This window comes from Dipodomys merriami, unplaced genomic scaffold (genome assembly GCF_024711535.1).
Source record: "Dipodomys merriami isolate MVZ:Mamm:240054 unplaced genomic scaffold, mDipMer1.0.p SCAF_5, whole genome shotgun sequence".
Classification (NCBI taxonomy): Eukaryota; Metazoa; Chordata; class Mammalia; order Rodentia; family Heteromyidae; genus Dipodomys; species Dipodomys merriami.
This window is the reverse complement of record NW_027206068.1, coordinates 48658938-48685832: the sequence shown is the minus strand read 5'-3', so window position 1 is coordinate 48685832 and position 26895 is coordinate 48658938. Positions and strand designations below refer to the sequence as shown.

Sequence of the window (26895 nt, the reverse complement as noted above, 5' to 3'; positions counted from 1 at the left end):
GTGTGTTGCCTTGCTGGAAACCAGCGCCTTACGCGTGCTAGGCAATATAACACCCTTAAGCCCTATTTAAGGATATTGAGCTTTATCCTAAAGGGATAAATCCATCCATAAGTTTTAAGGTATTTTTATGTACATTCTCACTAAATCCACACAATTACTCTAAAATAGGTGTATCAGTATTCATTTACATATAAGGAAAAATAAGGCTTTGAGATTATTTGGCATCTGTAAGAGCTACAAGCAGTAGAAAATTTTTGGGAGAATAAAAGCTAGGCAGGCAGGAAGGACTTTTTGGAAAAAGAAGGGGAACTCATATTTTTGGTCTGGACAACTTTCAGTCTTCTGAATCTTTTCTCTAGGCTAACTGTGCACTCCTTTATAATAAATACCTACTTTTAGCAAAAGAGCCTCATGAAACCACTTCGTCTTGAATCCTCCTTTGTCTATACCTGATCAGGTTCCTCATCCTCTATCACTCCTGGTTCTCTTCAACAGAATGACCTTCGAGTGGAGCCTTAGCTCAGGCTTGTAATTCTAGCTACCTAGGAGGCTGAGATCTGAGGATTGTGGTTCGAAGCCAGGTGGGGGAGGGAAGTCCATGAGACTCCAATTAACAACTCAAAAGAAGACAAGCCGTGCTGAGCAATAGAAGTTCTGGGACAGCAACCAGGCCCTGAGTTCAAGCCCCAAGACCTTCCCACCCCCCACCCCCGCCTCAAAAAAAAAAAAAACGGTGATGATGATCTGAGGTGTGGTCTACTCAATATCTCATTTATGCCTGATGTTTCCTCTCACTAATTTTCCGTCCATTCACTCCGCACCCTGCTCCTTGGCTTTAAGTTCTTACTTGCCTGTGCTCTATTTTGGGTGAAGATTAATTTTCACTGAAAATAATGAGTAGATTTAATGATAGATTTAATTAGAAATGCAGGTTGGGCTAAGAGAGTTGAGGTCTGATGGTGGGCGTGAGCAGACACAGTGCTGTATTAGGCCACGTGTATCAAGAAGCTGCCACACCCACAGTACTTATAATCCCTAGGCACAGTCTACACTCAGTGCAAACAGCTCCACTTTTCGTCTACTCGGAGGGAGTGACCTAGATGCGTAAGGAGCCTGATTCTTGGTTTGATTGTTTTATTTTTCCCTCTGCCCTCCGCTGTGCATTCCGGGTGGCCCCAGCTAGGCTGGTTCCCAGGTAGGGGCGGCAGGCACCGGGAACACAGGCACACCTGGGTCCCAGCTTAGAATGGGGAGGAACCTGGGCGCCGGACGGAAGCGCGCTGCTCGGTTTGACCCCGACAGCGATCCGTACCGTCGCGGATTCGGCGGCGCAAACATGGCGGCCGAAGCCCGGCCGGTAACGGAGAAAGTTTCTACCGAGACCGGCTTAAACTAGTCGGCGCGGCCTGGCGTCCTCCCTTGCCCGGGTTCGGCACCTCGTGGGGTTAGATCGTAGGCTCAACCCCTGCTCAGTTTGTTGGCGCGGGAGCATTGTCAGAGTGGTGGAGACGGGGCCGAGTCAGGTACGGGCCTCGGGTGGGCGGTGGGACCCGGAACCCGACGCCGCCCCGGACCCGCGTCGTGCGGGCTGCAGGCTCCGCCCCGCCGGCCTCGCGGTCGCGGCGGGGGCCGGCGCGGGGGCGGAGGGCGTGGGGTCCCCGCTGCTGCCGCGTCGTCCTCCCCCCACAGGGAGGGTGCGGCCACCCCGTGTCCCCCCCACAGTAGAGGGTGCGGCCACCCCGTGTCCCCCCATAGGGAGGGTGCGGCCACCCCGTGTCCCCCCACAGTGGAGTGTGCGGCCCACCCCGTGTCCCCCCACAGGGAGGGTGCGGCCCACCCCGTGTCCCCCCCACAGGGAGGGTGCCGCCACCCCGTGTCCCCCCATAGGGAGGGTGTGGCCACCCCGTGTCCCCCCAAAGTAGAGGGTGCGGCCCACCCCGTGTCCCCCCACAGTGGAGGGTGCGGCCCACCCCGTGTCCCCCCCACAGGGAGGGTGCCGCCACCCCGTGTCCCCCCCACAGGGAGGGTGCGGCCCACCCCGTGTCCCCCCACAGTAGAGGGTGCGGCCCACCCCGTGTCCCCCCCATAGGGAGGGTGCGGCCCACCCCGTGTCCCCCCACAGGGAGGGTGCGGCCCACCCCGTGTCCCCCCACAGTAGAGGGTGCGGCCCACCCCGTGTCCCCACAGGGAGGGTGCGGCCACCCCGTGTCCCCCATAGGGAGGGTGCGGCCACCCCGTGTCCCCCCACAGTAGAGGGTGCGGCCCACCCCGTGTCCCCCCACAGGGAGGGTGCCGCCACCCCGTGTCCCCCCCACAGGGAGGGTGCGGCCCACCCCTTGTCCCCCCCACAGTGGAGGGTGCGGCCACCCCGTGTCCCCCCACAGGGAGGGTGCGGCCCACCCCGTGTCCCCCATAGGGAGGGTGCGGCCACCCCGTGTCCCCCCACAGTAGAGGGTGCGGCCACCCCGTGTCCCCCCCACAGGGAGGGTGCGGCCACCCCGTGTCCCCCCACAGGGAGGGTGCGGCAACCCCGTGTCCCCCCCACAGTAGAGGGTGCGGCCACCCCGTGTCCCCCCCACAGGGAGGGTGCGGCCCACCCCGTGTCCCCCACAGTAGAGGGTGCGGCCCACCCCGTGTCCCCCCCATAGGGAGGGTGCGGCCCACCCCGTGTCCCCCACAGTAGAGGGTGCGGCCCACCCCGTGTCCCCCCCACAGTGGAGGGTGCGGCCACCCCGTGTCCCCCCACAGTAGAGGGTGCGGCCACCCCGTGTCCCCCCCACAGTGGAGGGTGCGGCCCACCCCGTGTCCCCCCACAGTGGAGGGTGCGGCCCACCCCGTGTCCCCTACAGTAGAGGGTGCGGCCCACCCCGTGTCCCCCCACAGTAGAGGGTGCGGCCACCCCGTGTCCCCCCACAGTAGAGGGTGCGGCCACCCGTGTTCCCCCACAGGGAGGGTGCGGCCCACGCCGTGTTCCCCCACAGGGAGGGTGCGGCCCACCCCGTGTCCCCCCACAGTGGAGGGTGCGGCCACCCCGTGTCCCCCCCACAGTGGAGGGTGCGGCCACCCCGTGTCCCCCCCACAGTGGAGGGTGCGGCCCACCCCGTGTCCCCCCACAGTAGAGGGTGCGGCCCACCCCGTGTCCCCCACAGTGGAGGGGTGCGGCCCACCCCGTGTCCCCCCACAGTGGAGGGTGCGGCCCACCCCGTGACCCCCCACAGTGGAGGGGTGCGGCCGCCACATGTGTCCATCCTCACAGTTGTGGTGCTGGCTCCACATAGTGCCCTCTTCTGAGGTGTGCCGGCCTCCACATTGTGTCCTTTCCCCCCACAGTGGAGAGGTGCTGGCCTCCACATTGTGTCCTCCTTCCTCCCACAGTTGGGGGATGGTGGTAGCCACATTGTGTCCTTCACCCCCACAGTTGAGCTGGCCTGCACATTGTGTCTTCCTTCCCCCTGAAGTTGAGGGGTACTGGCCGCCACATTGTGTTCTCCTCTACCCCCCCCCCCCCGGAGTTGAGGGGCTGCTGGAGGTCTCCGGCCCAACCTCCCCTTCACCCTAGGGAGGGGAGAAAGGACTGTGTCTGTGAGGACTTCGATGTTGCTGGTGCCAAATTTTTCTTCTTTTTTTAAATAAGTTTTTTTATTGTGCAAATGCCATACAGAGGGGTTACAGTTACATGAGCAAGGTAATGAGTACATTTCCTATCACGCATTGTTTCCCCTTACCACTGTTGCCTCCTCCTTTATTTTTCCCCTACCATCCTTCCCTCCCACCTCCACAACTACACTCTACCCTCCCTCTCCCCCCCCCCACTAACTTGTAAAATTTGTTTTCAACATAGTGTCTTGTACATCTCATTATTACAATGGGTCAACCTTAAGAAATGGGCTTTACAGAGTACCTGCTGCAGACTCATGGAAACAAAAGAGTTGATACTACCCAAGCCTGGCTTCTCAGCATGGTTCTATCAGCCATAGGCATTTGTCTTAGATGGAACAGCAGTAGATTGCCAATGAGGGATAAGGGCATTCATAATGGGTCGTGAGTCCATTGCCTAGAATTAGGACGTGGAGAGAGGATTTACCTGGTCTGGAAGAAACTGGGGTGAATTAAATGAAGGCCTGGGTAAAGTGGAAAGAGAAACAAACTAACAATTCCTGGAATCTCCTCTAGCTTTACTACTTATGACTATGATATATAAGACAAGTTATTTCATGTGCGTTATTAATATCTGACTAGCATTACTAGTAGTTGTAGTTGTTTATTGTTAATTATTATCATTATGCAGATAATGGGGTTTCAACTCAGGGCCTAGGTGCTGGCCCTGAACTTTTGTTCACCGGCTTTTCTGCTGGGACTGACTGCAGTCCTCGTATCTCAGCCTCCTGAGTAGCTAGGATTACAGGCATGACCCACCTGTGCCCAGTATTATTTTTTTTCAACAAGTTATTGTTGGTATCTATTAGATGCCAAACTTTCTACTACACACTGGATATATCTTACGGAAGATAAGAGATCTTCAGGGATCTTGTAACCTAGGGACCAATGCAGACATTAAACGAATGATGAAGACTTTACTATTATAGAGGAAGTACATAGATCATAGAGTGGAGCACAGGATTGTGTACCTAATAAATTGATTTAAGCTGAAGCCTAAGGAGTAACAGTAAGTCAATTGTAAGGACAGGTAGGCAGGCCCAGGAGGAGGGAAAGGAATGTACTTGGAGAGGGAAAATAATCATGTTGTTCAGAGCTGAAATGTCAGCCTGTCCAGAATCCAGCATGACAGGAAGAGTGGTCCAATGTAAGATACTTTATAAAGGCTTTGTAAGGAGTTTAGACTGTATTGCCAAGGGTGATGGGAAGCCACGAGAGAGGTGTTTTGCATAGCTGAGAGATTAAATTTTGGTTTTAAAAAGAAAGGCAGGAGTATATAAAGGGAAACATTCAAGGCTGGGAATTTAGCTTAGTGGTAGAGTACTCACCTAGCACTCATGAAGCCCTGGGTTTGATTCCTCAGTACCATATACACAGAAAAGGCACTGCAGCTCAAGTGGTAGAGTGCTAGCCTTGAACCAAAGAAGCTCAGGGACAGTGCCCAGGCCATGATTTCTAGTCCCAGAAATGGCAAAAAAAAAAAAAAAAGGAAACATTCAATCACAAGAGATGGTGTCCAAAATTGGTGTGGTGGCCTGGGTGATAAGAAGTTGAGGGAATATTTAAGAACTATTTGGGAATGCTGGGCACTGGTGGCTCATGACTAATCCTAGCTACCCAGAAGGCTGAGATATAACGATCTTGGTTCTAAGCCAGGCATAGCAGAAAAATGTGTGAGATTCTTATAACTACTAAAACCTACAAAAAAAACAAAAGAAGAAAAAAAAAACAGAAGTAGAGCTGTGGTTCAAGTGGTAGAATGCTAGACTTGAGCAAAAGAAGCTCAGGAGTAACACCCAGGCCCTGAGTTCAAACCCTCAAAATAAAAAGACATTTAAGAAGAAAAACAGACAGGAGGTTAAAATGGCAGTTGATAAAGAAGATAAGAAAGTTAATATTTGGTCTTTTTCTTTCATGTGTGTGTTTGGGGGGAGGACTGCCAAGGTTTGAACACACAACCAGCCACATACTAAACATGTTTTACTACTTATTTCTGTGCCCAGAATAATGACTTACAAAATAATTGTACTTTACCATCACTAGTTAGCTTTCCCTATATAATGATTGCTTTTTCTGTGCCCAATTTTACCTGCCTCAAGAATAGTTGTCTACTAAATCATTAATGATGACAGACCAACTGAAAGGGTTGTAAAGGTTTATCATTTTGTTGTTATTTTATTTTATTTTTTCTTTTTTTGGGTCCGGTCGTGGGGCCTGAACTCTGGGCCTGGGCGCTGTCCCTCAGCTCTTCAGCTCAAGGGTAGCGCTCTACCACTTGAGCCACAGCGCCACTTCGGCTTTTTTCTTTTTGCTTATGTGGTGCTGAGGAATCGAACTCAGGGCCTCAGGCATTCAAGGCAAGTGCTCTACCACTGAGCCACCTTCCCAGCCCTCATTTTGTTGTTATTTTATTCTCTGAGATACTTACTTTGTGGAAGATCAGAATTGGGAGTTTGTAAATTAGCCATTTCAAACTACCTGACATGTGATTTTGGCCACTAAGAAGGTGGGTGCAAATATTTTATAATGTGATGTATTGCACTTTATTAAATTACATAATTCAAGATAATGGCAATAATTGAGATTTCTCAAATATAATATATAGTGAGAAAATGTCTAGGCTTGGAATTAAGTATCCAAAAGATGAGCCTAGAATGAAGAACTTTCAAGAAAAATATGAAGGAGAGACCAATGAATTATTTTAAAAAAATCTGGAGATTTGGCCTTTGAAAGCTATAGAAAAAAAGATTCAAAAGATGAGAAGATTCAATAATGTTAGAGGTTATTTAAAGAATGTGTAGATTGGCCAGGTATGGTATATCACATCTATAATCTGATACTCAGGAAGTGTAGGTAGGGGGATCTTGTTTTTAGGTCAGCCTGGGTAAAGATGGTATAAGATCCTTTCTGAAAAACCAAAAGCAAAAGGAATAGGGAGTAGCTCAAGGAGGTCGAATTCAGTCTCTTGTCCATTATGTTTAGGAATTTGCCTATCATTTTGGAACCCAGAAGGGCATTGGTACTGTGTGTACCCCCTGTTAGTGTTTTGAAATGAGTGGATAAGGAGTAAAGAGGGCTGATGATTGAACTTCGTAAAAGAGATGGGGATGAACAAGAATTGTTTTTGGTTTGGTAGTTGTGTTTCTTTACTATTTGCCATTGTACTGTTTTAAAGTGCTAAAGGGTAAAAGATAAAAGGGAAGAATGAGATGCTAGAAGAGGCAGAAATACTCACATTGCATTAACTTTAGAGAATGGAAGAAAATCAATTAGAATACTTAGGCATTTACATAGGTTTAGTTATAAAAATACACTTACTGAATATATGGAAGTAGAATTAGTAATAACACTCCAGAGACCATAAGGTTCTTCAGTAACATACTTTTCCATCCAAATGAGTACTTTGGGGTTAATTCCAGCTTATCTTTTGTTTCTGTTCAGTCTGTTTATATTGCTGCTTAAGAAAGTATAAAGTAATCAGGGAATAGTGGTGTGTGTGTGTGTGTGTGTGTGTGTGTGTGTGTGTGTGTGTGTGTGTGTGTGTGTGTGTGTGTGTGTGTGTGTGTGTGTGTGTGTGTGTGTGTGTGTAGTGGTGTGTGTGTGTGTGTGTGTGTGTTGATCAAACCGAGAGCCTTGTAATTGGTAGACAAGCTTTGTACCACTGAGATATCCCTAGCCCTCAAATTATTTTTTTGAATTTTTTTTTTTTTATTTTATTTTTTTTTTTTTGTCGGTCGTGGGGCTTGAACTCTGGGCCTGGGCGCTGTCCCTCAGCTCTTCAGCTCAAGGCGAGCGCTCTACCACTTGAGCTACAGCGCCACTTCCGGTTTTCTGGTGGTTTTTATTGGAGATAGGAGTCTCACGGTCTCTCCTGCCCGGGCTGGCTTTGAACCGCGATCCTCAGATCTCAGCCTCCTGAGTAGCTAGGATTACAGGCGTGAGCCACCAGCGCCCGGCTTTTTTTGAATATTTGAATTCTTGAATATTGTGTGACCATAAGCTATTGCAATAGATGAATTTTGTTTTTTTGTTTTTTTACAGTATACTGTAAATTTTGAAGATTTCCCTAGTGGATTGTTTAATCATTGTTTTCACCAATGTCATAGTTTAGCATAGTTTAAGTGGAACTTGTGGGGAGTCACTGAAGTTGAGATAATTATCTGGATCCTCTAACCTAGGTCCAATAGCTTTTTCTTTTTCTTTTGCTTCTTTTGTTTGTTTGTTTGTTTCTTTTTTGTTGTTGTTACCCATGTGGCTTGAACTAAGCACTTGGCTGCTGTCCCTGAGCTCTTTTACTCAAGGCTAGTAGTGCCCTACCACTTGGAGCTACAGTTTCATTTCTGGTTTTCTGGTAGTTAATTGGAGATAAGAATCTTACACACTTTCTTGCCCAGGTTGGCTTTGAACTATGATCTTCAGAATCTTAGCCTCCTGAGTAGCTAGGTTTACAGACATGAGCCACCAGTACCAGCTTGCTTGCTTGCTTGCTTGCTTGCTTGCTTGCTTGGAAGAATCAAAAAAGTTTTTCATTTACTTTATCTTGGTCAGTATTCTAGTTTGTTTTCTTTTTAAGTTTTTGTCTTAAGAAGTTCAGGAATTGATCTGTTACAGATACAGTATTTAGATTTAAAATTAAGTTGATTATTACAGTAATGTACTTCAGAGATAAAAGTACAGGGGATGTTATGGTTCAAGATTAGGGAATAGGTAATTTTATTATATTTAAATTTTATTTTTAGGTAACTATTAAAGAATATAAAGAATGAGATTTTAGCATATTTTAGAGCTGCCTTGTTAAAAGATGTAGGGATTTTAGTCAGGTGTAACGATTGCTATTTCTGTGTACTAGTACTTTTCAAATTGGAGGTACTAATGCTGTTTCTGATTGTATTTAATTACTTTGTAGCTTTCCATTGTACTGGAAACATATGCTACTATTTACACCAGATTGAACAATGAAAAGAAAGTGGATTAGACAAATTTAAATTTCTTCTTCATCTCTGGAAGGGGAGGATAGATTGGTGGTGATTTAGTCATGCAGTTTTAGCAGGATGAGTAGGAAACAAGCAATTCTTATTTGACAAACTGTCGAGTTTTAACTGTTGAGTTCCTCTGAAAACTATAGAGCCAGAAACAGTTACTGTTAGGATGTTCAAATCAAATTTTAAACTGTATTGCAGAAAACCTTTGTCTCATTATTTTGTATAAAGAAGAATGTCATAAAATATTGTGTAAAATTAATGCTCAAATATTTCTTCTTTTTTAGATCACTATAAAGAAAAATTCTGAGAAAATGTGGAATAGGAGTTACCAAGTCATTGGATTTGTTGAATGAAATACAAGAAGCTAAATTTTGTAACGTGGGGAAAAAACCTGAATTGCCAGAGTACATGTGTAAATCACTGCGTTACTGCTTTAGTCATTGTCTCTATCTAGCAATGACAAGACTGGAAGAAGTAAATAGAGAAGCAAACATGCATTCCTCAGTGAGGTATCTTGGCTATTTGGCCAGAATCAACTTATTAGTAGCTATATGCTTAGGCCTTTATGTAAGATGGGAAAAAACAGCAAATTCCCTAATTTTGGTAATTTTTATCCTTGGTCTTTTTGTTCTTGGAATTGCCAGCATCCTCTATTATTATTTTTCAATGGAAGCAGCAAGTTTAAGTCTCTCCAATCTTTGGTTTGGATTCTTGCTTGGGCTTCTGTGTTTTCTTGATAATTCATCCTTTAAGAATGATGTGAAAGAAGAATCAACAAAATACCTGCTTCTAACTTCCATAGTATTAAGGATATTATGCGCTTTAGTGGAGAGAATTTCTGGTTATGTCCGTCATCGACCCACTTTATTAACCACAGTAGAATTTCTGGAACTCGTTGGATTTGCCATTGCCAGCACAACTATGTTGGTAGAAATGTCTCTGAGTGTCATTTTACTTGTTGTAGCTTTGGCTCTGCTGATTATTGACCTGAGAATGAAATCTTTCCTAGCTATTCCAAATTTAATTATTTTTGCAGTATTGTTATTTTTTTTTTCACTGGAAACTCCAAAAAATGCAGTTGCTTTCGCGTGTTTTTTTATTTGTCTGGTTACTGATCCTTTCCTTGACATATATTTTAGTGGACTCTCAGTAATAGAAAGGTGGAAACCCTTTTTGTACCGTGGAAGAATTTGCAGAAGACTTTCGGTTGTTTCCATTGGAATGATTGAGCTTACATTTTTTATCCTTTCAGCATTTAAACTTAGAGACACTCATCTCTGGTATTTTGTAATACCGGGCTTTTCCATTTTTGGAATTTTTTGGATGATTTGCCATATTATTTTTCTTTTAACTCTTTGGGGATTCCATACCAAATTAAATGACTGCCATAAAGTATATTTTAACCACAGGGCAGAAAACAGTAGCCTTGATAGAATCATGGCATCCAAAGGAATGCGTCATTTTTGCTTAATTTCAGAGCGATTAGTTTTTTTTAGTCTTCTTGCAACAGCAATTTTAGGAGCAGTTTCCTGGCAGGTAAGGTGATTATTGTTTTTTTTAATAATTAGTATTTGTGATATGTGGTAAAATAGTAGCTTCAAGTGTTGAAATTAGGATTGTACAGAGTCATGATTTCAAAAGGAGATTCTCTTTTGGTGCTGCTTTATTCTTCATGGAATTGAAGCACTGAACATAATTTTGACAAGTTAATTTTATTTGATGGGGATCATCAAAGAGGCACCAAACTGTTAGGAATACTCAGTATGTTGCTTGATTCTCATTTTCAGATTTTTTTTTTAGTAGTTACTCATTGTCCCATTAACATGTTCTTTCATGGATTTGCACTGGAACAACTTTCCAGTAATGGATCCAAAATACTAAGAAAAAAAGCGCTTTTTTTTAGTATATCAGTTTGTCAGCTGTGGGCAGGATTCATGAAAATAGAAATGGTATAATCCAATTCATCATTTACCTTCCTTTTGTAAATCTTTTTATGTCGTAACCGAGTCTTTATGTAATAATATAGAATAGCTTTGCTTTTCTATAGTTTACCAAGTTTAATAATGTTAGAACTAGCCAAGAGTATCATTCTAAGTCATTTACATCAGAGAGCTGGAATTTTACCATTTACTTCTGTTGTGTTTTGTTCATAATCTCATTACAACTTTAAAGTGCAACATTACAGCTGTTGTTTTCTACAATTTGTGTTATGTTCATTGAATGTGCTATTTTACTTCCTCTTTTAATTTTTTTTCTAAAATAAGTTAGTTAGAAAGACAGTACCATAACATTTGTTGCTAACTTTGCAGTTCAGATATAGGGTTTTATGATAATTGATAATTCAGAGAAGGATAAAAGAGGGAAAGTATCCAGATATTTAAGGAAACATTCTCCATGGTGCTTTCTTATAAGTTCTGGTTTTGAAATCTTGCACATGAGATTTTCTCATACCTTTCCTTGCCAGCCATTGTCATTTCTAGATTCCACCAGAGTTTGAGCCAGCTTTTTTTTTTTTTTTTTTTTTTTTTTTTTTTGCCGGTCGTGGGGCTTGAACTCTGGGCCTGGGCGCTGTCCCTCAGCTCTTCAGCTCAAGGCGCGCGCTCTACCACTTGAGCTACAGTGCCACTTCCAAAAGCCCTTTTGACCCAAACCAGAGACACAGTAATCATAGCTGATTTCTCTGTTGGGGAAGGATTGGCAATCACTGGTATGACAGATGTCTTATTATCAGCCTTATATCACTTTTAGATGAAATCTAAAAGTGGAGAACAGATTCATTTCTAATAAGATGGTGGGATCAGCCATATTACTTCATTTGATATAGGAGCAGTGAGTTTTCAAAACTGCTGAATCTGCTGCTCATATTTCATTATTTCTTTTTTTTTTTTTTATTGTGAAAATTCTGTACAGAGGGGTTACAATTACATGAGCAAGGTAATGAGTACATTTCTTATCAAGCATTGTTGCCTCCTTTGTTTCCCCTTACCATCCCTTCCTATCTCCCCCCCACCATGCCTCTTTTTCTACAGTATTGAGTCATTATAGTTTAGATGAGAAGAGAAACACTCTTAATACTCTTTTTTTTTTTTTTTTTTTTTTTTGCCGGTCATGGGGCCTGAACTCTGGGCCTGGGCGCTGTCCCTCAGCTCTTCAGCTCAAGGCTAGCGCTCTACCACTGGAGTCACAGCGCCACTTCCAGCTTTTTCTGTTTATGTGGTGCTGAGAAATCGAACCCAGGGCCTCATGCTTGCAAGGCATGCACTCTACCGCTGAGCTAACTTCCCAGCCCAATACTCTTATTAATTATTTTATTACTTAATCCATTTGGTTTATAAGGGAATGAAATTTATGGCAGTTAAAAAAGCTAGAGCTAGGTGCCAGTGGATCAAGCCTGTAATCCAAGCTACTCAGGAGGCTGAGATCTGAGGATCATGGATCAAAACCATCCTGAGCAGGAAACTCCATGAGACTCTTATCTCCAATAAACCACTAGAAAACCGGAAGTGATGCTATGGCTCAAGTAGTAGAGCACTAGCCTTGAGCTGAAGAGCCACAGGGAAAGTACCCAGGCCCAGAGTTCAAGCCCCACGACTGACCAAAAAAACCCCCCAAAAAGCTCGAAAGCTCAGTATCAATGTGTTGACATCTGCTAAGGAACTACATCTCCCAAAGCAGAAGGAGGGAAGGAAAGAAGAGAGAGATGGGTGATTAAAAGATCCAACTAATAGCCTCAAGCCCTTTTATAATCAGCATTAATCCAGGACCAAAACACCATCCATTAGACTGCTTAACACTGTTTTACTTAGGATTAATGTAACAGTTATTTCACAAATTTTAAGAAATAAGATATAATGTGTTTTGCTTCTAAAAAATTTAAAGATAACTGTAAGTTTTATAAGTTAGCTCATCCATGTATGTCTCTTTTAACTTTTTACTTGTTTTTAAATTATCATTACTCTTTTTATTCATGACATAGGGGTAAAATGCTTGTATCTGAATATACTTACTCACACATAATATGTAGCATCTTTTTTATATATTTCTTTTAGACAACAAATGGAATCTTCCTGAGCATGTTTCTAATAGTTTTGCCATTAGAATCCATGGCCCATGGGCTCTTCCATGAACTGGGTAACTGTTTAGGAGGAACATCTGTTGGCTATGCTATTGTTATTCCTACCAACTTCTGCAGGTATTGTGAACTTAGTATAGTTAGTACTAACTTCTTGATTCATAACATTTTCTTAGTAATTGTATAAGTATGAATATAAAATATGGTAGTTTATTTTTTAAAACTTTTTAAGATGTAATTTTCCATTCTGTACTTCTTTATTCCAAGATTTTAGAAAACTATTACTAGTAATAATGAATCTTACAGGGTTAAATTTAAATATCTTGATTAAGTATGATTAGGTTATATCATAGGTAGAAATGAGAAAATATGAAAAAAATTTTCATGGAGAGATCCATATCTTAAGAAAACTTGGTGTGAATCAAAATGATATAAAATAGAGTATGTACTGGACTGTGTTTAGGTGCTATGAACCTTAAGTTTAATGGCAGTATCTCTTCTGCCCATTTCAAACAAAATTTTAATGAAGAGCTAATGAGAATTTGAATTGAAGAACTTTCTGCACTCTGAAACATGATGTATAATCACCTGAAATTCAAAAGATTAGCGCTGACCTTGAATTATTGATTACAGATTTATTACAAATATTTTTACCCCAAAATGTGTGGGTAAGCTATATGAATTTGAATATTCCTAAAATATTTAAATATCTAAATATATTTAAGTATCTAAAATAGTTCTTTGCTACTAGTGAGTTTTGATGTCCATGTTTCCTTCATAGCTGGGGTATGGAAAGGATATATTTAAACCTAATAGTGTTTTTATTTTTATTTTAAATATTTTCTAAAGCTCCCCAATAGTTCATAATAAATGCATTCTTTTATGTTAAAGATTTGATAAAAGGTTGAAATTTGTGATGAAAAGTGAAAGCGTCCCACAAAGTAAGATGTAGCAATTCTAAAGAAACAGTGTGTGGAAATAGTAATATGCAGTTAGATTTTGTCCTGTTACATTTTTTGTATATCACTTATTCTTTTAGTTTTTGTGACCATTAAGTGTTCCAAATATGGAACAGAATATTTTACTTTAATAAAATCTCAATTGTTTCTAGAATGGTATTGATAGCACATGAAGCAAAAAATTTAAAAATTTCCACATTCCTAAGAGAAATAAATTCCTGTTCTGGATGACCATGATGATTTATATCCCTCCCCAACCCTAATAGTATTTCCTTTCTGCTAAGTATAAAAGTTAGTTAATGTGTTTACTTGGGTATCCTGTGTTCCAGGATCCTATCTAAGTCTTTAATTAGTACAGTGTTATAAGATAACGGACCTTTATTTATTTATTTATTTTTTGTCAGTCATGGGGCTTGAACTCTGGGCCTGGGTGCTGTCCCTCAGCTCTTCAGCTCAAGGCTAGCACTTTACTACTTGAGCTACAGTGCCACTTCTGGTTTTCTGGTGATTTATTGGAGATAAGAGTCTCATGGCCTTTCCTGCCTGGGCTGGCTTTGAACCATGATTGATCCTCAGATCTCAGCCTCCTGAATAGCTAGGATTACAGGCATGAACCACCGGCACCTGACTTGGACCTAAATTTTAGTAATCATTTTAAAATTATATTTACAAGTAGATAATTGCTCCTACCATTATATATCTTAAGTTGGTGCAATTTGAGCACAAGTTTATAAACACCCTGTGTTTTTCAGCACTGATATTTTAGTTTATAACTTTATTCTGAAGAATAAAAATTTTTCTCCAGGTGTCCTTGAAATAGTATATTCCTACCTTTGAAAACTATTCCTATTACTTAGTAAGAAAATTAACATAAGAAATAATCTATCTTAGATAGAAGTTGACATACAATCTACCTGAAAAGTATTCTCCTAGCCTTTAGCTATTGTTCTACTGATTGGAATTGAATTTTTGGAAGCCAGGTTTTGTGACATAGAATACTTGCTAAACATGCAAATAATTTCTTTTCTTCTTCTTCAGTCCTGATGGTCAGCCAACATTGCTTCCACCAGAACATGTACAGGAGTTAAATTTGAGATCTACTGGTATGCTGAATGCCATCCAAAGATTTTTTGCATATCATATGATTGAGACCTATGGATGTGACTATTCCACGAGTGGACTATCTCTTGATACTCTACATTCCAAATTGAAAGCTTTCCTTGAACTTCGGACTGTAGATGGACCTAGACATGATACGTATGTTTTATATTATAGTGGACACACCCATGGCTCAGGAGAGTGGGCACTAGCAGGTAAATCCACCTTTGTGAATTTTACTATTCTGAAGGTACACCTGTTCATTCAGTTTCTCATTTGACTGTTTCTTTTTTTTTAGTAATATATAATGAAGGTTTGAATATTGTAGAATTTATAGAGAAAAAGTCTGCTTTGCTTGAGACTTAAAGTTTCCTTTAAAGTATTAAAAACCATATTCTGAAATATGATTACATGTTTTAGAAGCCAGTGTCATTGACTAGTATTTTGAAGTCCTTAAATGTGCACTGCCATAGTCAGCTGTGTAAGAAAATAATTTTGAAAGTTAGCTTTTTGTGTGTATTTACATGAAAAATTTATGCTCTAATATTTCTCAAAAACTTTACTTTTTTTGTCTTCAGTATTATGAAATTTATTTCAAATATTTTAAGGTAGATTTGGAAATAAATTTAGGCTTTAAGTTTTACTGCTGTTTATATCAGCTTTCTTCTTTTCTAGGAAAAGTAAAAGATACCAAGATAAATCATTTATAAATCAGTATTGTTAGAATGACTATGAAAAAATTTAAAGGTATAATTTTGGTAAAGATGTAGTCATCCCGTTTAGGAATGGTACCTTTATATTTTTTGAAACATACTACCAAGGAATTGACCATTATACAATTCCTGTGCTGTCCAAGAAAATTTGTTCCTGTGTAACTCTATCTCAGATTATTGTAAAAAATAAGATAAAAATAAGAAGCATAGCTTGGCACAACCCTCCCTTACGCACAGTAAGGCAATTGCTTACCATGGTGCCTGGCCTGAGGCACCTGGCTCACTTTCAGGTATGGAGATTGAGCCAGAACACTTCTCAGTAAGTCTATACCCAGGCCTGCCTTCAACATAGCCCTCTAAGACCAATTCTGTCTTGAAATAGAATTGAACACCTCTACTCTGAAGAAAATGCTTTATGCCAAACCAGGTGAAAAAGAACTTTAAGCCCTGATAATTTCTCAAAGTTATTTTTCTAGTACTTTTGAAGTAAAAAAAATCATGACTGGATTTTACTTTAGTTACAAGTTAAAAGCAGGTCCCAATACCATGGGAAATAAAATTTCCTCTCTTTTGTCCCCCACTTTTACTCACAGTACTTTTTAGAATAGTCTTCCTACATTTATGGTGTTTCATAATATGAAGCCTGGTATTTTTGTCTCTTTGCTTTAGGGTAAAAAACAATTATGATGATTATAAGAGAGATAGAAATAAATGAAAAAGTGTAGATAATCTATAAAGCAGTTTATTACAGATAAACAAAGCCTTTAAAAAGCAGTCTCAATTACTTGAAATGCATCAGATGGCTGTTTTCTGACATAAATGTAAGTACTTTGCGTCTGGGCCAAAAGCCAAACACAGCATAGAACCTATTCATATAAGAAAACAGGCAAAACAAAACGGAAGAGAAACAATTTAAAAACTTTAATGGTGCTTTTTTTGTTGATGTCTAAAGAGCATTTATATAAGAGAATTGGGTAAAATTACCTAATGAATGTTGAAATAGTTGTGCATGTCATGTGAAGCAGTGATACTTTGTGGGAGACAAAATGTGCATAATAGCACTTGTAATCTGTGTCATCTTCTGATTTCTACTAGAGAAATTAAATGAGGTGGAAAAATAAATATTTGATGATATTAAAAAAGGTATTTTCTGGAGATATTGACAAAGCAACACTTTAGTAATAAGAACAGACCCTTCAGCAAAGTAACAGGCTATAAAATAAGCATACAAAAACTTTTCTATACCCCAGTAACGAACATTCTTATAAGGAAATTAGTGTAATGCCATTCATAGTAGTCTCACAAGAGACAAAACAAGCCAGGTGCTATAGCTCACACACCAGTAATCCTAGCCACTCGGGGCTGAGACCTGAAGAACCTGTTTCAAAGTCAGCTTGGACAGGAAAGTTCATGAGTCTCTTATCTCCAGTTAACTACCGAAAAGCTGGAAGTAGAGGTTATATCTCAAGTGATGGAGAGCTAGCTCTGAGCAAAACAAGAGTTCAAGAACAGGACCCTGTCCCTGAGCTCAAATCCTAGGTCCAGCACCAAAAAAACAAAAACAAAAACAAAAAACCTAGAATAAAGTTAAGTCAGACCTCTACCATGAAAAGTACAAACATTGAAGAATTTGAAGAAGACACTAGAATGGACAGACTGTCTGTGTTTATGGATTGGGAGAGTAAATATTGTCAAAATGGTATACTCCACAAATGGTCTACAAATTCAGTGCACACCTCATGAAAATACTGAGTATATCTATACAGAACTAGAAAACAAAACTAAAAATTATATAGAAACCTATAAAATTATATAGGTCAAGTATTCTTGACCTAAAAGAGCTTGCTTTTAGTATTATAGGACAGTACTGTATTATACTTGTCTGAATGTTAAGTGTCTTGTTCTTACTTTATGATACAGAGTAGTGACTAGCTTTACCAGAGGTGGTTTTAATGGTGTTACTCCAAAATATTCTGTTTCCAGATGACTCTTGGGAAGCTAATAGAAAATAGTGCCAGCTACTACAATAATAACAGAACTTTACTGGTTTGTTTGGTGATTTTTTTCTTAACCTTTTTTGTTTTTCATTTTTTATGGAGTATACTAGAAGTCTATCATTCAAATAACAGCAGAATGTAGAAAAGCAGTTGGTGTTAATGGTACATTAAGAACTCTGATATTCTTTTCATATATATATATATATATATATGTTGAATTTTTGGAAACTTTAGTTGGAAAAAGTTTACAAGTTTACCATGTTAAGTACACATTTTACAGAAATTAGCATCCATATTGGTCTAGAAACATTATACAATATTTTTTCTATTTGGATGGGCATAATGTACTCTATTAAATAAGGTCTTATCTATGTGGATACTCATAGAAACTAATAAAATACTGTAATTAAACAAATATATAACCATCAAAATAACTAATGTTTAAATGTTATATCCTTTAAAGTGAAAATTAATGTAAAAATGAGACAGAAAGTAATGTGAGAGATACAAAGCCTACCTACTGGAAATTAGGTTTCTAGGTTATTTGCTTTACACTTTCTTTGTAATTCTTTAAATATTTTAGGTTCAGACTGATTTCAATATAAACTCATTCTTAAAACTTTTCTTGATATAAGAAGAATGTATTTTTCTTTCACTTAGTAGGGTCCTACTTATCAATGAAGAACCATTGATATATCAATTGATCTAGAACAGAAGTCATCAGAGTTCCTATATAGAGCCAGGTATTTGGGGACTGACATTTTAGGCTACAAGATCACCCCTCAACACTGACCTTGCAGTGTGAGTGCAGCCATAGACAGAATATGACTAAGTGTGATTGTAAAAATGACCCTTGTTTTGGAATTCCTGTTTGGTGTTAGGTTGAATTTGGTTTCCAGTATTTCCCTAAGTAATTACACGATCATCTTCCAAAATAGTGTATGCTTCATGATTAGTCTCTTTAGAGAAACAATATGGTAAAGAACATTTAAAAATTATTAGTTGGGCTGGGAAGGTGGCTCAGTGGTAGAGCGCTTGCCTTGCATGCTCGAGGCCCTGGGTTCGATTCCTCAGCACCACATAAGCAAAAAGAAAAAAGCCGGAAGTGGCACTGTGGCTCAAGTGGTAGAGCGCTAGCCTTGAGCTGGAGAGCTGAGGGACAGTGCCCAGGCCCAGAGTTCAGGCCCCACGACCAGACCCCCCCCAAAAAAAATTATTAGTTTATTGTTTCAAAGCATAATCAAGTGTTAATTTTGGCAATCATGTGAAATTTAAATTTCCTATAATTTCTATTTGTCACAAAATTTGATTTTTTTCACCTATATAAAAACAAACTTTACAGCTTTCAGAGAGCTATAGTTTGCTACCCTAAGATAGAATATTTGCTTTTGTATATATTTTTATTTTACTAAATTTTACTATGGTCCTCTACTTGCAGCAATTCATCTAATTTTTCCCCCTGCTTTCTAACAGCATAAGTCATATTAATAGAAATAGCATATTAATAGAAAGTATGTTTCAAATTTTGATTAGGGTAGCAATGTTAATATGGTAACTTCTAGAGATTCTGGATAGAGTCACTCAGCTACAGTCAATTGGTGTTATACAGTATACTGTGATGATCTTCAGTAGGTGAGCTATTAAATGAATCTTGACTTAACAGCATTTTAAATTTAGAATGAGTTTATGAGGATTTATCCCCATTATGAGTTAAAGAGCATATGTATATAAAACTGTTTTGAAAGCTGAAGCATGTTTTGTGTAAGTAATAAGTAATTTTTTTAACTTTGATTTGAAAATCTATTTGAAAAATACCCTTTGAAACCACATTTTAGATATATCCTTAAAATTTTCAGCAGCTTTTTTTGCTTACATATTTAATTCTAAGAACTTGAAGAAATGAAATTCTTTATAAATTATTGTTTATTTAAATGTTTTTCTTGTCCTCAGGTGGAGACATACTTCGCCTTGACACACTTTTAGAGTGGTGGAGAGAAAAGAATGGTTCCTTTTGTTCCCGGCTTATCATCATATTGGACAGTGAGAATTCAACCCCTTGGGTAAAAGAAGTGAGAAAGATTAATGACCAGTATATTGCAGTGCAAGGAGCAGAGCTAGCAAAGACAGTAGATATCGAAGAAGCTGACCCACCACAGCTGGGTGACTTTACAAAAGACTGGGTAGAATACAACTGCAACTCCATTAATAATATTTGCTGGACTGAAAAAGGACGTACTGTGAAAGCAATATATGGTGTGTCAAAACGGTGGAGTGACTACACTCTGCACTTGCCAACAGGAAGTGATGTGGCCAAGCATTGGATGTTACACTTTCCTCGTATTACATACCCATTAGTGCATCTGGCAAATTGGTTATGTGGTCTAAACCTTTTTTGGATCTGCAAAACTTGTTTTAGGTGCTTGAAAAGACTGAAAATGAGTTGGTTTCTTCCAACTGTGCTGGACACAGGACAAGGTTTTAAACTTGTCAAATCTTAATTTGAACCCCAAGAGGGGAATGTTATTCAAAGTTCATGTTACCAATTATCATTAACTTGTCATTTTTTGTATGCTTTATTTTTTATTTGTGGAAGATACCTTGCTACCTTTTGTAGCTGCTCTCACTTTGTCTTTTTCAAGTAATTATGGCAACTGTAAGGTGTTAGGAATAAAAATTATTTAAAAGTAAGTAGAGTCATAAATGCTGACTCCAAATGTACAAGAGAAATGAATAACAGTGCACTCAGGAATGTTTGCTTTGCCTGATTAGAAAAAATAACAAAAGTTTTCTCTGGAATGGCCACTCAAAAATTATTAATGCCTTATTTTCTAGGCATACATTAGAGAATGTAGGTCAGACAAATGTTTGTGCCTCTTAAGAAAACTACCAATTTACTAACAGAAGATTCTTGTTTGTGAACAGTAGGTTGACCTCCAAGAACATTTGAAGAACTATTCTTATAAAAGGCAGAGATCTGCTTATACTAAATGCAAAATTCCCTGATAATCTAGCACATTCAAATGTCTTGGTTGTGACTTCTTACCAGTATAGCAGAGAAGCCAAAATTACTTTTTAGGCCAAAACATTTTTTATGCAGGTAAGGGCCTGCAAGTTGTTCCTTCATGCATTGTTTAAAGCCTCTGAAAACACTGGTAATTTTAAGAGTCTTTCTCAGGGTAATTTAGTGTTTTCTTAATGAATAGCGTTTCCAGCCACAAATTCTCTCTAAATAAATTGCCTTGCTTTTCAAGAAGTATTCTTATAAAATAAATTTAGCCATTTCTCATGGACTAAATCAGTCTATTTTAACTTTTCAGAAAATATTTTGATCTCTGTGGAGTTAATGCTCTGCCATGAAAACTGTTTTTTAGATTCCCATTTGTGATATTTTTTTCTATTGAAGGTCAAAGATAGGTCATATTTTTCTTGTATACCTATAATGTATTATGTGAAAAAAGTATTCATGAATAATCGACATTTTGTTAAGTATAATGGTGTGGCTGTAATTTTTAAAACTTAATTCAATGTTTTGTCAGAGTAAAGCAGGCACTGATTAAAGTATATGTTAGGCACTGATTAAAGTATATGCTAAGAAGTAATTCATTTCTTTTTCCCATCCAATAATCCTTAGATTCTAAATTTTCATCTTTGAAAAATAAGAGGGGAATATTATTGGGAGATGAAACTAGTCTTCAGTGTTCAAATGACTTTTCACCATTGAAGCCCATTTATCAGCCTCCAGAGGAAATAATGCCTCTACCATTTTCTACTGGTGACTTGAAAATTGTAGTTTTTGTTAGGAAGAAATCTCTTAAAGTGTCAGGGAAATTGCATACCAGTATCTATGCAGCATTGTTACAGTACAATTATTTTTATGTTTTGAATATGATTTTCCTAATGCTTTGAATAAATATTGTTAAAAATTAATTTTTCATTTAATACACATTAACAGTTTCTGGATATTTTAGGTTATTAAAGTAGAAGTTATAAAACTACCCATGTTTTAGAATTCTGTGTTTGGTGACAGGTTGACTTGAATTTCCAGTATTTGGATAAGTGCTCACATTAGCATTATCCAAATGAAATAGTGTAATGTTTCATGATTGCTTCAGAAATAATGTAGCAGGAAATCCATGTTTTAAAGTTATTTATTGGTTAAAAAAGCAATGCTTAGTAAAATATCCTTTAAAATGTGTCAGCAAATTAACTAAAGTAAATGTATTGGCTCTGAGCAAGCCAAACATAAAAGTATATTCTGCATTTTTACAAGTAGTACTAATATTATTACACTTAAAAGAGCAGTTTCACAGTCATAAATCTAACTTTTTAGTTTATAATTTCTATGAAAAGAAAATACCAAAAACTGTCTTTGCACTAAAAATGTAACGAGCTAATTTATTTACTAAAAAGTTATAGACTTCCTACTTTATTGAATTTTTCTGTTCAAATAAAAGAAACTATAAATGAATCTTTGGGATGGTATCCTAAATTAAAGTTGACAACTTAAAAGTATAATGTCACAGTAAAGAGAAGGACCATAAGAACAATGCAGTAATACATAATTTTACCTAAAAATTAAAATATAGATCCAACAATTGAGAATCTTGTCTCTGTCATTTTTCATGTTGTATATTTATGAAGGAGTTAGAGTGAAAGGAATTATTTTAGGGCAAGAATTTACTATTCTAAAAAGATATGCCATCACAATATTTTTTCTACAAAAATGTTCAGATTTTGGGGCTGGGAAGGTGGCTCATGGTAGAGCACTTGCCTTGCATGCATGAGGCCCTGGGTTCCATTCCTCAGCACCACATAAGCAGAAAAAAAAAAGCCGGAAGTGGCGCTGTGGCTCAAATGGTAGAGTGCTAGCCTTGAGCTGAAGAACTGAGGGACAGCGCCCAGGCCCAGAGTTCAGGCCCCATAACTGGACCCCCCCAACAAAAATTTCAGATTTTTCCTCATATAGTACTTTGCTAAAAATCATAAAAATGATAAAATCTAAAAACTTTTTTTTTTTTTTTTTTGCCAGTCCTGGTGCTTTAAATCAGGGCCTGGGCACTGTCCCTGAGCTTCTTTGGCTCTGACTTGAGCCACAATGCCACTTCTGGCTTTTTCTGTTTATGTGGTACTGAGGAATTGAACCCAAGGCTTCATGCATGCTAGGCAAGCACTCCATCAGATTCCCACATTCCCAGCCTTAAAAACTTCTTTTTAAAGTATAGACCATTGTATAAATTGAGGGGTCAAGTTCCCTCTCTCTTCTCCATCCATCTTTTTGTTAGGCTATTCAAACTTTTTATGTATCTGAGCATGATGGTGCTTATCTGAAATCCTGAAGGCAAGTGCAGTAGATTTAAAGTTCACAGCCAGCCTGTGCTACATAGCAAGGCCCTGTGTCATACAAAAATTTTTGTTTGTTTTAGTTTGTTTTCGGCTAAAATCTTCATCCCTAGACATGTTGGATTTGTTCTTGCATAGATCTTTATAAGTTCAAAACCCTATGGAAAAGATTATTTTATAATCAGTTTATAAATTCTATACCTAAAAATCCCTCTATTAATAAAATCCTTGTATTTAGTGCGTTGGTAGTTTTGAGTAAATTTTTTAGCCCATTTGTAACTTTTGTTAGTAATTTTGGGTGCCCAAGTACTGCTTTAAGTATGTATTCTTTAACATTGAGAGTTCAGTGTCTTGACGTATTATTCTGCATTATCTTTCCACAGGTGATGTAGTTAATGTTCTGTATGCCAGAATAAAATAATTTAATTTTTAAAATGTGATTAGATGGATGAATTTAAGGGTAAATGCCCAAAGGAGTTTGATTGCTCAGTACTTTTGAATGTCTGTATTGGAAATTACTACTGTCATATTCCTATTTTAGTATATAAGCCTTGGTAATTTAAAATACTTTCTGTACATAGTTAACAAGAAGAGTGCCCTGCCCTTAACAGGAGGCATCTAAAATATATTTTTGACCAATGAATTTAAAAATCTTAAATAGAAATTGGAATAACTTGATTATAATTTACATTTTCTTTTAAATTCTATTGGTGGATATTATTTCCAGATCTTCATTAATCAAAGGAAAGGAAAACCAACGTCACCTTTAAGTCAAAAGAATAAATAAATACCAAGTTTAGGAAAGAAAAAAATCTACCTCAGGTTTGGATAAGCAAAACTGACGTCACTGACAAGTCTTTTTGCAGTTGAGACCATTTATGTCAAGATTATAGTATGACCACCTTCTATTCATATCCCCAGTTTTAATTACATATAGACAGGACATTGATCACAAATGGAACTTATGAAGTTCTGATAAAAGAATTTGGGCACATTATTGGCAACTAAATTATAAAGTCAGAAAATTAAGCCTAATGCCATAAATAAAACAAAAACGAACACTACAATTCTTTCATTTTTGGAATATTATGCCTATTTGCAATATATAAAGACAAATATGAAACTGAAATCTAAGCAATAATTGTTTTGATCAATATTCTGTTTATAATGCAATCCATATTTCAGTTTATCAGGAAATACCCATTACTTAGACCAGAGTGGATTCAAAATCCAAACTTGATAAATGAAGTTACTAAAATATAAAAAAGCCATTTTGATTGATTAAAAATATCAAATACATAAGTTATTTTATGTGATGACCTCACAATATTTTGTAAGTTTGAATTTAATTAGGAAGGGTAGTTATTTTTAGCAAACTTCTGTTATTTGATGTAGACCTAAAAAAAGGCTGATTTATTCCAAATTAATGATTTTTAACACTGCCAGAGAAGTGAGGATTGTAGTGTACAAAGTTTATGTTAAATAAAAATAATTTTTAAAATCAAAACACCTGCAGGTGTATTGATGAACAAATATTTCATTAACTTGTAATACAAATGATAAAATTTCAGAGCAGTTTTAAACTTGCAGTGGGTCATATGTTTTATTTTCCTTACCACACTGAAGAATCTTTGGATACAATTTTGGAGGTTAATGATACAAAAAAGTGTGTGTGTGTGTGTGTGTGTGTGTGCGCGCGCGCGTGCGCATAGGCACGTGCACCCTGATCCCAGGGCTGGAACTCAAGGTCTGGTTCTGACCGGCTTTTGCTCAAGGATAGTGCTCTACCACTTGAGCCACAGCTCTACTTCTGGCATTTTTTATACTTTATTGGAAATAAGAATCATGAACTTTGCTGTTCAGACTGGCTTTGAACCAGGATCCTCAGATTTCAGCCTCCAGAGTAGCTAAGATTAAAGGTGTGAGGTACTGGCTCAAGCCCATACAGAGTATTTTTTTAAAAGTAAGTTTACTGTATGACTTGGTATATTAATAGAACAAATTATTTTCATGGAACAGGTTGCACACATATGTTTGTGCATGTATATATATACAACATACATATATAAACATATGTATATATATGTGTGTTTTGGAATTCAGATGGATGTAATGCAGTTTTATAATAGGTATTTCTAGGTCTTCTATACTACTTAAAATGATTCCTTGATCTAACGATAAAGATTGGTAAGAAAAATGGGGTGGGGATTTAAATTTGCAATACACATTAAAGCACACTGGTATCTGGTGTCTCCTTCTAACTGGAATAGATAATCCTCTTTCCAACCTTTACCTTTGGATTTCCTTGTCAATCCTGTGAAATTTATGTTTTCAGTGTCTTAAATGACATTTTCCCCTCAGAATATTCTAGAGTTTTTTAAAAAAAACTCTAGTGGAAATCTTTCTCAGTTCTACACCACAAAGACAACACACAAGTATCCATACATACTTAGTCTCCAGATTTCCAATTTTCTTTGTTTTTCCTATCCATGGCAATCTGTGATTCACTCTATTGGCAATCATGTTCTTACCGACTCACCAATGATCTCCCTGTTGTCAAAAATGAAGATTATTTTAGTTGATCTCTAGAGAATGTATTAATTATTTCTCTTCTCCATCTTTGGCCTATGGTCTCCATCTATGATTTTAATTTTTTTCCATCTTTGGCCTATGGTTTTCATCTATGTTTCTTCTACCTTATGGTTTCCATCTATGTTTCCTCTGGACACATCTTAGCATTTTGATATGTTTTACCAAACCACCTTTTCTGCTTGGTATATTAACCCCCAGACTTCTTCACTGACTGTTCCCTCAACTACCTTCAGTAACCTTATTCACATTCGGAAGTTCAGCCACATCCTAATGATTGCTCTTTTTGTTTTGTTTTGTTTTATTTAAACAGGCTTGATTCACTTTACTATTCTTGTATAAAATTGTGTGTTGTAGGCGCGGCTGGAGGCTGGGTCCTATGGTGTGGGTTTTCACCCGATGGTCAAGCGAATTTCTGATATGGCTATTTGGATGAATACAGTCTCTTTCCAGAGGTTAGGTAACTGTTGGTCTTGGAGATGGCATCAAAGGTGGCTTTGGCGAAGTTGCCCAAGGGAGCAGTACAGCCCCTGGCTGAGTTGGAGCAGTCATCAATACAGCCATCAGCTGCAGCTTCTTGGGAACAGGAGCTGACATCACGATCCCAGTGCTCTGGGGGCGGGGATGAGGCGCACCAGCACAGTCACTTTGCATGGGACAGTGTGAGGCTTGCCAATCTTGTTTCTCCCAGTAGCCCCGCCGCACAGGGACGATGGAGCCAAGAAGATGGATGGCCCCTAGGATGACAGTGGCAACCTCCTTGGAGCACTTAACACCCGGATGGACATGGCCTTTGTAGTCACCAATGGCTACAAATGCCTTGAAGCTGGTGCGCTGGCCAGCTCCAGTCTGCTTCTGCATGGGCCTTATCTTCAACCCCGCATCCGCATCCTTGAGTGACGCCCCCAGGAAGAAGTCAATAATTTCAGACTCCTTGATGGGCAGGGAGGAAAGAGATCTCCTCCAAAGACTTTGATCTTCGTGTCCTTAACCCCGCGGCCCAGTTTGGTGATGGGGATCCATTCCTTGTCTTCGGCCTTGTCTCTCTCTAAGAGCCCCAAACCTGTGACCTCGTCCCCGGAGGCTGCTACTGACGGCCTCCCAAGCCTGGGCTCCCCGGGCCCTCCGGGCCCTCCTGCTGCACCAGCGTCATCCACCATTTGGTGTTTTCCCAGAGAAGAAGCTGATTACTTTTAAATGTCTGTTTCACTCCCGACATCTCTTACTTCAGGCAGAAGTAATTAGTCATGTACTCGTTCCTTCCCCCTCCTCCATCTCCCCCCCCCCATGGAGTAACAAGTTCAAATCAGAGCCCCCACATTACTCTCCAAATTGACTTATTCCTTCTGTCCATGTACAAATGGCTGGCACCACTCCCAATTTATTACTCAAGCCAAAATGTCTTATCTTTGACTCAAAATGCTTCATCTTTGACTCTTGTTCTTCATACATTGCATTATTTTTCCATGTCCTACCCCTTCTTACTAA

At 39.1% G+C, this 26895-nt stretch overlaps 1 protein-coding gene and 1 pseudogene across 2 annotated transcripts; one reads left to right on the top strand and one right to left on the bottom strand.

The window, feature by feature from the left end:
- Window positions 1-1081: 1081 nt before the first annotated feature.
- Window positions 1082-20221, top strand: Tmem168 (transmembrane protein 168). Of its 2 annotated transcripts, none has more exons than XM_069996591.1 (5): window positions 1082-1104; window positions 8924-10175; window positions 12689-12831; window positions 14709-14983; window positions 19429-20221. In XM_069996591.1, exons 2-5 carry the CDS (start codon window positions 9048-9050, stop codon window positions 19974-19976), a joined length of 2094 nt encoding a protein of 697 aa, XP_069852692.1. In that variant the 5' UTR covers window positions 1082-1104; window positions 8924-9047; the 3' UTR covers window positions 19977-20221. The 2 variants fall into 2 exon arrangements, with proteins under 2 accessions (XP_069852692.1, XP_069852691.1); XM_069996590.1 differs by lacking the exon at window positions 1082-1104 and adding an exon at window positions 1327-1523.
- A 5456-nt stretch (window positions 20222-25677) lies between these two features.
- On the bottom strand, window positions 25678-26560 carry LOC138810200 (small ribosomal subunit protein uS5 pseudogene; annotated as a pseudogene).
- Between the last annotated feature and the right edge of the window lie 335 nt (window positions 26561-26895).

Coding starts and splice junctions, on each gene's coding strand:
- Tmem168 (XM_069996591.1), top strand. CDS start 9,048: ATGTGTAAATCACTGCGTTACTGCTTTAGTCATTGTCTCTATCTAGCA. Junction 10,176..12,688: donor TAGGAGCAGTTTCCTGGCAG/GTAAGGTGATTA, acceptor TATTTCTTTTAG/ACAACAAATGGAATCTTCCT. Junction 12,832..14,708: donor ATTCCTACCAACTTCTGCAG/GTATTGTGAACT, acceptor CTTCTTCTTCAG/TCCTGATGGTCAGCCAACAT.